This window comes from Podarcis melisellensis, assembly GCF_964234715.1.
Source record: "Podarcis melisellensis genome assembly, chromosome: 2".
In the NCBI taxonomy this organism is placed as follows: Eukaryota; Metazoa; Chordata; class Lepidosauria; order Squamata; family Lacertidae; genus Podarcis; species Podarcis melisellensis.
In genome coordinates this window covers 19544462-19557659 of record NC_138529.1, presented here as the reverse complement: position 1 = coordinate 19557659, position 13198 = coordinate 19544462, and the positions used below count along the sequence as shown (strand labels likewise).

The window sequence follows — 13198 nt, the reverse complement described above, 5'->3', positions numbered from 1 at the left end:
GCTCCCACTGTTAGGAAGCCACAGAAACCACTGTTAGGACCAACAGACAACAAGGCAATAGCACTCCAGTTAGGCAGAATCTGATGATGTCTTCTCATCACCCAAGTCCTCAAAATAGCTAAACCATCATTTCAGGTAGGGTCAAAATGAACCAGTTTGTGGAATTTTCCTTGCAGGAAAATTGGGGATCAAGCACACCATCTTCCATCAAAATATCTCCAGCTACCACTGATGCATACAAACACCCTGTGCCAAATGGGAAGTATCCCTGATGGCAGCTGGCAGTTCTGCAGACACTAATCCTCACCAGGATTAATGCCTGCAGTGTGGTGTAGTGGTTAAGAGCGGTAGACTCGTAATCTGGTGAACCGGGTTCGTGTCTCCACTCCTCTACATGCAGCTGCTGGGTGACCTTGGGCTAGTCACACTTCTGTGAAGTCTCTCAGCCCCACTCACCTCACAGAGTGTTTGTTGTGGGGAACGAAGGGAAAGGAGAATGTCAGCCGCTTTGAGACTCCTTCGGGTAGTGATAAAGCAGGATATCAAATCCTAACTCTTCTTCAGGGACAGAAGAGCCATTGGATCATAGGAAGCTGCCTTACACCAGGGTCAAATTATTTGTCTATCAAGCACAGCGTAGTCTACTCTGGAAGTGGTTTTCAGACAGGAGGGGTGTCATTGTTGTTTTACATCTCCACCTGAAGATGCCAGGGCCTGAACCTGGAAACCCCTGAGCTGTGAGCCTCCTTGAGATGAAATGGGAGCCAGCAGAAGATGCTGCAAAACTGTCTCCTCAACAGGAACATTGGGGACAAAAGGGAGACTAAAACATCTGCTTCTCTCTAAAGCAACCATAGATAGGATGTGGACCTCAAACGGTAAACTGTTTTTCCTGGGTACATACATAGGGAAGCCTTCCAGATGTTTTGGACTGCAACTTCCACCATCCCTAGCTGGGGGTTGAAATCCAAAGTGTCTGGAGGGCACCCGGTTGGCGAAGACTGGTTTAAAGGGTCCTTAGACTCTCTGTTGCCGAGAATCGGCTGGAAAATACTTTCAGCGGCAGAAGGCAGGGTGTGGGGATCCTGACCTGCTAAGGCAGGAAAACTATCGGGTGGAAACGGGCTTGAAGGCTGAGTGCCACAGAGCACATGCCCTTGGAACTAACTCCCACTCCACTTTTAATCTTTGCAGTGGTTAATGGGTAGACTCACTTTGTTCAGGGAAAGATTTGGCTTGAGAATACACATCATAGGATGTCCTATTCCTGCCCCAGTAGGCATGGGTGAGTTTCTGCATGATGCCCTTTGCTGCCAGAAATACTCCTAATGAATGCATGCACACAAGACGCTTACCCATAATTTTTTTTTGGGGGGGGGTGAATTCAGGGGTTGTTCCATCTCGCAGCTACTTTTCTGTGGCTCTGCCATGAGCAGAGACTCCTATCTTACCTGTCCTGTACTCCTCCCTCCAGTTATTCACCAACAGAGTCTACACTCAGGTTCCGGGTTTGAAAACAGGGATAGCACGTTCATCCAAATATAGCACTTTTGCTGAACTGTTAAAATGCAAAGCAGCTAGTTCCTCTTAGAACTTCAGACTAGGCAGCTGTAGTCTACACATCTCAGTGGACTGAAAAGGAAGGAAGGAAGGAAGGAAGGAAGGAAGGAAGGAAGGAAGGAAGGAAGGAAGGAGGTGCCTTGCACATTCAGGCCCCAAACTCAGTTTGCAGGTGCCTTTCCAGCAACAGCAGCATAGTTTTGACCCTCCCTGTTTTCATCATCATGATAAAAGGATAATAGCTCAATGATAGAATACATGCCAAAGTCTCAGGACCAGTTCCTAGTGCCTCCATGTTAGCCTTTCTGAAATCCTAGAAAGTCAGTGCTATTCATACTAAGCTCAATGGACCAGACTTGGTGTAGGGCAGCTTCCTCTCACTTACTGACACACTTTCCAATACCTCGGAGAAACGACCTCGGCCCAGTATACCTGAATAAGTGCCTCCACCCCCATCGTTCAGCTCTGAGGGCCTTCCAGTGGTTCCCTCCCTGTGAGAAGTGAGGTTACAGGGAACCAGGCAGAGGGCCTTCTCAGTAGTGGCACCCACCTTGTGGAACGCCCTGCCATCAGATGCCAAGGAAATAAACTAGTATCTGACTTTTAGAAGACATCTGAAGGCAGCCCTTTTTAGGGAAGTTTTTAACGTTTGATGTTTTATCGTGTTTTTAATATTCTGTTGGGAGCCACCCAGAGCGGCTGGGGAAACCCATAGGGTATAAATAATAAATTATTATTATTATTATTATTATTATTATTATTATTATTATTATTATTATTATTATCATTATCATTATTATCATCAAAATAACACCAAAACTAAGAAGCAGCTATGAAAAGTGGCCATAAAATAGCTCCCAAAGAAGAGGAAATTCAGAGTGGCAAAGCAAACTCATGCAGAAGGACCTCCTTCTCCCGCCCCACCCCCCACCCCAAATAAAACAACTGATACAGATGCCAATGTGTTACAGAATGGACTCCAGCTTGTCATTAGAGTAATGCAACTACGTGATCCCACCCCAGATACATTCTGCACACAATGAGGAATGTTGCTCACCCCAGATTTATGGGCTAAATATAGAGCACAGCTTACTGGGTTATAAACAGACACTCATCACCACTGGCAGTGAGCTTACTTAGGGAATGGTAATAAGCCATCTCTGGGATGAGAGGCACATCTCATTGGCAAGGCAACCCACTCAGATAGTCGCTGTGCGGTCTGACCACATACAGGAACCAAATTATTATATTGCCTCATAAAACGCTGCCTTCTTCAAGGGCCAGACAAAGTAATAACAGTTCGCTTGCATAAAGTGGTATTTCTGCCTACACAGAAGTGGGCGCAACACATTAACAGAGTGTTGCAGGCCAAAAGCGAGCCACCAAGACAAAACTCTAGGAAAATGTCTACGTATTTTCGCATGTCACTAAAACTGGAAATAAAAAGGAAATGGAAAGAAATTGTACCTTGAAATGTTAACTTTTTTCCACGTTTGTGTTTTAGAACACGTATCTTGAAAATATCTACAAACACCATTTGAATGCTTGCAAACGGCAATGGGTTTTCAGATCCACAGGTAAAATCCCATTAATTATATAAATGCAAACAAGCAAAATGCAAGTTACAGAACAAATCCTAGCCTGCCAACGTAACTGTGAACAGACTTCAGTAGATCTTTGAGACCAGCCGGCTCCTGCCTGCTTAGTTTTTCTTGTTTTTTTTTTTTAATTATTGACTTTGCTATGAAAACAGCCAAAGGAAGCCTTTGCACTAGCAGGATTAAGCAACGGGCAACATCAGCAGACATGTTAAAACCTCTGCCACAATACCATTCACTTTAGAGGCTCTACTGATTTAAAAAAAGCCCTCTCTATACATACACAGAGGTGACATCTGTGTATCAGCAGTGAATGTTTGCTGTGCATGTGTGACACACATGATTGTACTATGTTTCATTTGCGCATGAGTGAGGAGATTTTGGGTTCAAGTCGCCCCTGGTTTTGCATGGGGCAGAAGTGGAGATTCACTACTGAATCTTAATCTAGCATTATCTGTGCTATATCCTACCATCCTAACACTTTAGGTATCTTTCCAACCTTGGGCCTATTGCACTAGATCAGTGTTTCCCAACCTTTTTTGGGCAAAGGCACACTTGTTTCATGAAAAAAATCTCGAGGCACACCACCATTAGAAAATGTTTAAAAAATTAACTCTGTGCTTATATTGACTATATATAAAGTAACTCTCTTAATAGGAATCAAATAAACACAAAGATAGTATTTTATAATTACTTTATTATGTCGCTATATTGCCTTGTGCCAGAGAATTTGCTTGAGCTAACCATCTTTGCTTTCTTTTCATGCCCACTCATACTTGGGCTCTCATCTGGCTCCAAATTTTGTTCAGAGTCCAGTTCTTTTCTTTTCAAAAACTTTTCCATCACTGCAGTATCCGACCATCCAATTGCCACTGACAAACGGATACAGACCCCTTTTTTTTACAGCACAGCTCGCACAAATGTACACGGAACACCCTTTTCGAATTAAAACACACAGTCTCACGAGAGCAAGGAGCAGCGATTTTATATTTTACGAAAAGAAGTCGCTAGTCCTCATGGTGACAGGGTGGAAAATATTTAAAAGCAGAACCACCTTGAGGAAGGTGGAGCCATATCACATCCCGGCAGGAGGCCTAAATTGGTGGAACGCTCAGGCCCCGCCTTTTCAAAGAGGACTATTAATTTGGAGAGCTGCTATCTTCCAAACTGTGAGACGACGTGGCAAAAGGGGAGCCCTGAATGGAACTTTGCGTTTTTGTCTCAACGCCGGTCTCGCGCTGCCACTTCCCGTACTCTCAAGGACCCGGGAGGAGGAAGGCGTGAAGGGAATCCCGAAGGCGCGAAAACCTCGCGCATGCGCAGGCCTTCCGCCTGCGACAGCCCAGTAGGCCGGCCGAAGCGAGCGGCGATGGGATGTGGGAGGGAGCTCGCTCGCCGCCCCGCGTGTGCTCGCCGCCGCCGCCCCGCCTCTCGCCGCCCGACTCGCCCGCCTCCCTCCCACGGCACACCAGGCAACGTCTCGCGGCACACTAGTGTGCCGCGGAACACCGGTTGGGAAACACTGCACTAGATGACCCTGACAGTCCCTTCCAATTCAACAGTTATATGATTCTTTTCAGTGATCAACTAGTCTCTTAGGCTAAATCAGTGAAGCTCTGGGGGTTAAGAAACTGACCGATATCAATATGTCCCACACATTGTTGAAACATTAGATATAGAGAGCATGTCAAACCTTACACAAGGTATTTTCCCATAAGCTGATCTGTTATTAAAATGTAAAAGTTGAAATTCAGTATCAATGTGCTCTACCTGTGAATCTCACTCAAGCATGAAGGAGCTGAACTAGCAACTGTGCTATGAAACTTCTAAAGAAAGGGGAAAACCCATCTTTAAACATATTGAGCTGCTTTCTTTTTACAGCACAGCCCTGGGAAGAAGGGTCATTCACTGGTAAAAGGTAAAGGACCCCGGACGGTTAAGTCCAGTCAAAGATGACTATGGGGTGCGGTGCTCATCTCACGTCAGGCCAAGGGAGCTGGCGTTTGTCCACAGTCATGACTAAACTGCTTTTGGCACAACGGAACACCGTGACAGAAGCCAGAGCACGCAGAAATGCAGTTTACCTTCCCGCCGCAGCAGTACCTATTTATCTACTTGCACTGGTGTGCTTTTGAACTGCTAGGTTGGCAGGAGCTGGGACAGAGCAACAGGAGCTCACCCCGTTGTGCGGATTCGAACCGCCAACCTTCTGATCAGCAAGCCCAAGAGGCTCAGTGGTTTGGGTCATCCATTGATAAGGGTAAGAATTTAAAGGAAGGTGTACAAAGATACAGTACAACAGGAATCAGAACCCCAGAGTTGGGGGTAATGCTTACCAAGAATGACTGCAACTAAATCATTGCCACACTAACGACACATAAGCTACATGTTACAAAAGATTCTCCCACTGAACAAACTCACGGGGTCTCCATTGTTAGCAGGTGTTAGAGAAAAAAAAAATCTGAATTATTCACATACCTGATCAAACAGAGCTTTCCAGTGCTGGGAGAGGGAAGAGGCAATGCATAAAAGAAAGAAGAGGGGGAAAGAGGAAGAAAAGTGTAAGAGCACAGAAATGTACATTCATTCCAGAAACATTTTTTATTTTTTGAGAGAGACAGGTAATCAAATGGAGAATATAGGAAATGGAAGTCCTGCTGTCTGGTGCTGCCTTGGACAGTGAGCTGCTCTGAAGAGTTATGACCACGCCAGAGGCACAAACCCCCTTGCCATCACAGATGGCAAAGAGAGGCCGCCATTTCCTCCACACTGAACACTTCGCCACTGATATTTGGAAGTTATGTTTGATTGCACAACACTCTGTAGAGCAGCCCTCTCTGGTTAAGTTCAGATGTTGCTATACTACAACTTCCATCGCCCCTAACCATTGGGCATGCTGGTTAGGGCTGATGGGAGTTGTAGCCCCAAAACATCTGGATGGTACATACATACATATATGCATACATAATTTTATTTGTAGGCCACCTTTCCACAGTTCAAACCATGCCCAAGGCAGTTTACAACGTGAAGAAAAAAATATATATAACTTCAACATAACAAAAGTAGTCCTAAACCATCGTAGTCCACCCCCATCGTTCAGCCCAGACACTGAGGTCCAGCTCCAAGGGCCTTCTGGCGGTTCCCTCACTGCAAGAAGTGAAGTTACAGGGAACCAGGCAGAGGGCCTTCTTGGTAGTGGCACCTTTGGAATGCACTCCCATTAGATGTCAAGGAAATAAACAACTATCTGATATTTAGAAGACTTCTGAAGGCAGCCCTTTTTAGGGAAGTTTTTGACGTTTGATGTTTTATTGTGTTTTTAATATTCTGTTGGGAGCCACCCAGAGTGGCTGAGGAAACTCAGCAAGATGGGCAGGGTATAAATGAATAATTTATTTATTTATTATTATTATTATTATTATTATTATTATTATTATTATTATTACACAACTGAACAATTTCCACATAAACCAAACAAGATCTAAAATAAAGATAGAAAAAACTGCCACTATCATAATGGCTTTATACAAGTCTAATGCATCTTAAAACCCCATGAGGAAAGGTTACCACATTTGGGACTTTTTAAGCTTGGGGTGGGGCGAAGACAAGTGGGGGGGTGTTATGACAGGAGTTTATAAAGTTATGTATGTAATGTAGAAAGTGAAAAGAGAAAAATTTTCTCTCGCACGCACAGCACTAAAACATATAGACACCCTGAACATTGGAGGAGATAGGACAGACAAAATAAAGTATACCTTTACACAGTTAAAGTGATGGCATTCGCTACCACAAGATGGCCACCAACTTGCATGTCTTTAAAAGGAGACAAATTTGTGGATGATAAGACTGTCAACACAGGGCCGGCCCTAGACATTTTGGCACCTGAGGCAAACCACCAAGTAGTGCCGCCCCCCCAACCAGGGAAGAAGAGTTGAGTGAAGATCTACATCAGGAACACGGCCGGAATAAAGAACTACATCAAAATCAAGGGAGTGAGGAGACCAGCACCGCCTCCTATTTGCAAGAAACTGTGGAGGCAGCATTTGGAGGGGACTGCCAAGGAGATGACAGATCTCCTCACAGAGTGAGGGAAAGGTGGCCAAGGAAAATGCCTGCACTACTGGCTAGAAAATCTTCTTTAAAAAAAAATATGTTAAAAGTAACTTTATAAGCTTTCAAAACTCTTTAAAATTGGTTTTCTAGCCACCATGACAAAGCAGCAGCAGTACTGGCACTTTCCTAGCCCCACCTTACCCAGAATGCCTTGCTCTGAGGAAAGAGCCACTTCCCATATGGATGTGTTCCTGAAAGACCAAGGAAGAAGCGCAGGTGCCTGGATGGGAAGTTACACTAAGTGCAATTTATGACATTGCATAGGATCTGTTAGGGCATCAGCCTTGGTTTGAAGTTTCTTGGCTTGGTTGAACTTGAATCGATATGAGAGTCTTAAACTAGCAGGGGTTTTTTAAACCACTGTACATTATAAGGAACACCAGGCCGTGCACTCTTGACAACCTCCGGTTAGAGCAGATCGCATAACACCAGCCAATCGAACCTGAAAACGCATGGCAGGTCCACCTCGGCAAACTGTTCTATCAAAGAGCTCAGCTTTTGTGCGCTAACTCCCTGGAATCCCACAGAAACAATCGAGCTCTTGCCTGAGTGAATATTCCTTTATATAAAAACTCCCACTTGTCACAGTAAATCTGTCCAGTGATTCAGAGTTAATGTTCGATCAACGCTTTTGTTTAATGCAACTCCAGATGCCGCCAGACAGAGATGCCACGCATCCCTGGCAGCCGAGCCTCCCTTTGCAGCGAGGTGCTCTGGTTTCCCTCTTGGTGTGTATGTGCTGCCGCCATCACTGATACAAGATACGAATCCCTTCAGTTAGACCTCATTGGCATGAACCTGACTGGGCATTACTTTGGCAGATCATACAAGTGCCTTTTGCAGCTATTGCCTCTTGTAAGTCACCTTCAACCCAAGACACCCAACCAGCAATGTGGGACCAATTTAATATTAACATCTGCCTATGACCCTCCTTCTCCTTTCCCCCCTAGAATGAACAGGTGCCAAGGGAAATGGGACTCCTGCACCACCCACAACGGAAGAGGGGATTTCCACAGGTACAGATTGCTGATCAGAAGAGGCGGGGGGGGGGAATGCACCTGCCAGAGCCCACCCTGCTGTTTTTAAAGCTGAACTTGTGCCACCTAAGATTCAGAGGCGACCCACAAGCTGAAGACCATCCGTGTATTCAACCAGCCTCTCTTGCTGTATGCCTTGAGCAATGTTAGATCTGCAGATATTAGCAGGGGGGAAATCCACATGCTGCAAAACAACCACCACCACCTTCACATGCTGATTTCTGCAGATAAAGCTGCCATTACAAGGGACAGCAGCAGATCTGGCCAATTCCTTGTGGTCAGTTGGCAACCCTAATGGTGGGTGTTTTGCAGAACCAGCCCAGTTCATAACTTAATTCTACAATTAGCTGTAGAGTCCCTTGCTTTTAATAGTTTCATGGAAGAAGAGAGATGCGTACCCACCTATGTTGGCCCAAGAAGGAGTTAAAAACAAGATCTAAGGCATTTTAAATGCTAGACTTGGGGGGGGGGGCTATAATTATGGAGGTTTAAAAGCCTGTTTGCTTCTGAAAGAGCGGTTCCGGTCTCTTGTGTAATATTAAATGTGGCTTCTCTTCTCTAATTACATGTATTGTTAAACATAGCTTTCCCAGGTAATATCGGGTTTATTATTACTCTCTGGGAAAGAAATCCAGCAAGACAAATGTATTTAAATATTAAGAAGGGGGTTACAAGCACTAAGGAATCTGATACTTCCCCCTGTGGTCTGGTACAAAAGCTCCTTTCCCCAATCAGCACATTCCCTTTTAAGTTTGGATTCTGGGCTCCACATGGATCTCACCCTGCAGAGAGAGAGATGCAACTGGAAGAGGTGACAACCAGCGCCCAAGCCATTTTTTCTGGGCTCAGCACAAAACTTGCCCCACATGCCCCAAAGTCCTTGTCCTTTTTCAAAAATGGGAGGGTTGGGTGAGGTTCTTCAAGTGCTTTGGTTCCCTCTGTTTAAGCTCTTTCTCCTGCTTAGTTTTGGTTTTGTAGCCAGAAATGCAGGGACAGCCTTTTAATGAGGCAAAAGGAAGCAGTCTGCTTCAGCAGCAAGAGCCACAGGGGAGCGGGGGCGGGGGAAGGGCATGATCAAGCCCTCAATGCACTGCCACCTGCTGCTGCGGCTGCAAGAGAACAAGTGATAGCAGCTTCTGGGTTCTGGTTAAGATCCTATTGGAAGCCACAGCAACTTCTCCTCGCTTGTCCCACCACCAGAGATGCAAGGAGAAGTGGCAGCTTTCGGCAAGATATTTCCAGAACCCAGAAGCTGCCGTCGCTGCGGTGGGGCAGCACCTTTCTGTTTAGCTTCAGGCGCTGAAACGGGATGCGCAGCCCCTGCAGAAGTGGCACTACAGCATTAAGCATACCTTGCATCGTTGCCCCACCACCAATCTCCAGGCTCTGAGCTTTCTTCCCCTGGGGGTTCCCCCCCCCCGTGCCTCCCACCACTCCTAGACATCCAGCCATGACACACCAAGGGCGTCCATGTTGGTGCACTATTAACTAGTGTGCTAGTGGAGGAAGAAGGGGCATTATCCTAACACAGCTCCTCCAACTCCCACCCGCTCCAGACTGCTCATTGGTTCCTTCCTGCCTTGCCTGGTTATAAATACTTCCAGGTCAGACCCGAATCTTTACCTGGGCAACAGTCAGGTACCATCTCTGCTTTGGTTTTGATCCCACCTGCCTCCTCCCTCCACGCTTCCCTCCTCCCAATCTGCCAGCTTGCCCTTCAGCACCCTCATTCTAGCTCGTCTTCCCCTCTCTTCAAATGACATGCCTCTGAAGGTTCTCCTCCTGTTGACGTTCTCCAGAACTTAATCCAACTTTGGTCCTAGTCCTGCCGGCACTCACGCTTCATGGCTCTGTGCTGACACCCATCCACAAAGGAGTACAGATGTAAGCCTACCCATTGGGGTGGGTGGGTTCGCCCCATGCAGAAGGTGCACAGGAGCTACGAGATACCATTGACATTGACTGCCACCCATCTACTCATGATGAAACTGCCTGACAGGCGAATGGGGGTCACATCGTGCAGCGACAGGATCTTGCTGCAGACTTTCCCCAACAACTCCACATCCCACCAGACAAGTCAATTTGCCACTCGGCATGAGAAAACACACATCAGTATCGTCGCTACATTTGGAAGCACTACTTTGCTCCGAGCTAGGTCCTCTGCACGTACCTTTCTCACATGCTTCTGCCCTCTGATTGAGTCACACTGTGTCCTGGACAGCAGAGGTTGATCTGTGGGGGGTTGGTGGCTTGGCAGCTTTGCCTTTGGGCAGCAGGTTGGAGTAGATGGACTTTGGTTCCTTCCAACTCTATGGTTCTATAAAGCAGGAAGTAATGGGACGCGTGGATAGGAAGTCGGCAAGAAACAGCAAGTGGATTTTTCTACCCTACTCTTTGGCACTCTTGCCACAAGCTCGCTAAAACACTAACAGAAGATACCAACAAGTTGTGCATTTATTTTATTTAAAAAGTAGGAGTCAGCTACTCACTGGGTTTATGCACGACCACTGTAACACACACACAAACTATCAAGGTAGGGACTGCAAGAACAGATTTCTTTTCTCACAAGGTGTGAGAGTAGAAATTTCACACGTAGGGGTGGAAGAAGGAGAAGGTATCCCAGATTTTCAGGGGTGGAGGACGTTTCTCACATTACTGTTTAGTGCAGTGAAGGGGAATCTGTTGTCCTTCGGTTGCTGTTGGACTCTAACACCCATCAGTTCCAAACACAACAGCTAGAGACAATGTGAGCTGTTGTCCAGCAATATATGGAGGGACACAGGTTGTAGGTCCCTGATTCAAGGGACAAATGGACAGCACAGGAAGTTGTCATACATACTAGTCGTGGCCTTCCTGGTGGCAAGTCTAACCTGATGCAATGTGTGTGTGTGTGTGCGCCATCATTTCCATTCAGCACAGGATTAGGAAAGATGGAATGGATTCAGATTTCAGTGTCAGATCCGCAGGGGTCACAAAAGATTTGGGGATGGGTGTGTGTGTGTGTGTGTGTTTGGCAGTGCATGAGAATTCTCAGAGGACATCTACGCTACTGTCTTAGCTGTACTGCACCAATGGCTGTTGTAACTTTCCAAACTTTGCAACAGCCACAGCTCCTGACTCTGGGAACTCTGGGAACTGTAGTTCTATGAGACCGCTGCAGACCTCTCACAAAGAACTGGCGCAACTACAATTCCCGAGGTTTTTAGGAGATGCCACAAGAGTTGCCCTACTTCTGTGAGCGACTCAAACCAGTTATGCAAGTCTGAAACTAAGGCTGCAGTACTGAACTTGCCAGTGGATAACCCCAATGAACTCAATGGGACTTGCATCTTAGAAGGCAGCTCTGGACTGGCTGCACATTGCAGAGAAAGATAGTGGCGGCCAAGCTGTTCTTTCAGCCATTGCTGGTCTCCTCAATGAGGAACTCCTGATATGTTTTTGAAAGAACACCTGAAACAAAGGACTAGAGAAAGGATGGGAAACCTGTAGATCACCAAATGCTGTTGGACTCCCAACTCCCATCAGGCCCAGCCAGCATGCCCAGTGCTCAAGAATGATGGGACTTGCATCTGGAGGACAACAGGCTCCTCATCCCTGGACTAAATGGTCCTTAGCTGCATTCCAGACCCTCTAATTCTGCCAGGAAAGTTGCTAGGGAATTAGGAGGTTTCTGCCTGCTAATACCACTAGAAGCACTCTGAATTATGGCAAAGGCTCTCCTGTGTGTTATTCAAGCACCAGCAGCTTGAATATGTGGATTGCTTTTGCACCAGGAAATCTTCAGAAAGGAAACAAATGCAATCAAATAATAGGATGAGTTAGAAAACCAACAGGAGGAAATCGCTCTCGGGGAATTGCTCACTGTCACAGGACTATTTGCTCTAAAAGTGCTTAGATAGCAGAATGTGCCATCCCTGAGACCCAAGCGCTCTGGTTGCCATTTAGTGATTAATCTTGCAGCAGTTGCGGGTTAAGAGCAATATAAAGCATCCCTAAATCTTCCGCCAACCGTCAGCTGGAGATGCAGTGGGGGGATGCATTCTCAGGGAAATACTTGGTAACTAATAAGGTTCACTGTTTAAGAATCTTTAGAGATTAAGGCTTACAACTAAGTTAGGCTGCTTAGGAAGGCTGGAGGTTCACATTGAAAGTACTGAGCACACACTTAATGAAAATGAAAGTACATGTGGTCACATCCCAAACCTGCTGTGGGATTCAGACCCAAATGTGCTTTGCTGCAAAATCGCCTCAAACGACTAGGAAGAAGAGTAATTTCTTTGAAAGCTCATTGCATTTATTTTCTTATCCCCAAGATGATATTAGTGCCAGTAATAATTTCTGAATGACTGAAGGTTCCACATGTGGGGAGGGATGACAACAAACCAATATGAAAAGCTTGCAGCAAAGAGTCAAGCATTGCATGGGAAGAGTGTGAGTGATCCGCTGAGCACACTGCATTTGTTCAAATGTAAGCTAAAGCTCTTGCAGATGACATTGTGCATTAGCACAAATTACCCACCACATGTCCACAGCTACATCTGGCAGGTTGGGGGCACTTATGTACCACTGCATTATTCAGCAGGAAGTCATGATTTGACAGCAGGAGGGAGGCAGTAGTAGCAACTAGGGGGCAGATCTACACCATAGATATAATAAAGCATATTCAATGCATATTTAAAGCACATGACTTCCCCCTAAAGAACCCTGGGAAGTGCAGTTTCTCCTTCACAGAGTTACCATTTCCAACATCCTTAACAAACTACAGTTGCCATAATTTTGGAGGGAAGTCATGTGCTTTAAATATGCACTGAATATGCTTTAAATGATGGTGTGGATCTGCCCTAGAAGTAATCATCCAGCACCAAAGTAAGGGTGAGCAACATGTGGGGG

General features: G+C 45.9%; 1 protein-coding gene across 11 annotated transcripts in view; it reads right to left on the bottom strand.

Moving 5' to 3' along the window:
* The window catches only part of RHBDL3 (rhomboid like 3), a 151573-nt gene that overhangs the window by 126410 nt on the left and 11965 nt on the right, over nt 1–13198 (bottom strand). For 4 of the 11 annotated variants that reach the window (XM_081898806.1, XM_081898810.1, XM_081898811.1 and 1 more), the window contains exons 2-3: nt 10479–10625; nt 5637–5660 (exon numbers count right to left, since the gene is read on the bottom strand). The exons of 2 other annotated variants lie outside the window; for them this stretch is intronic. In XM_081898806.1, the coding sequence (XP_081754932.1) occupies nt 5637–5660; nt 10479–10625 (171 nt within the window). Of the gene's footprint in view, nt 1–5636; nt 5661–6963; nt 7294–7365; nt 7393–10478; nt 10626–13198 lie in introns of those variants that run through there. 5 more of the 11 variants (XM_081898807.1, XM_081898813.1, XM_081898808.1 and 2 more) reach the window with 4 other exon arrangements.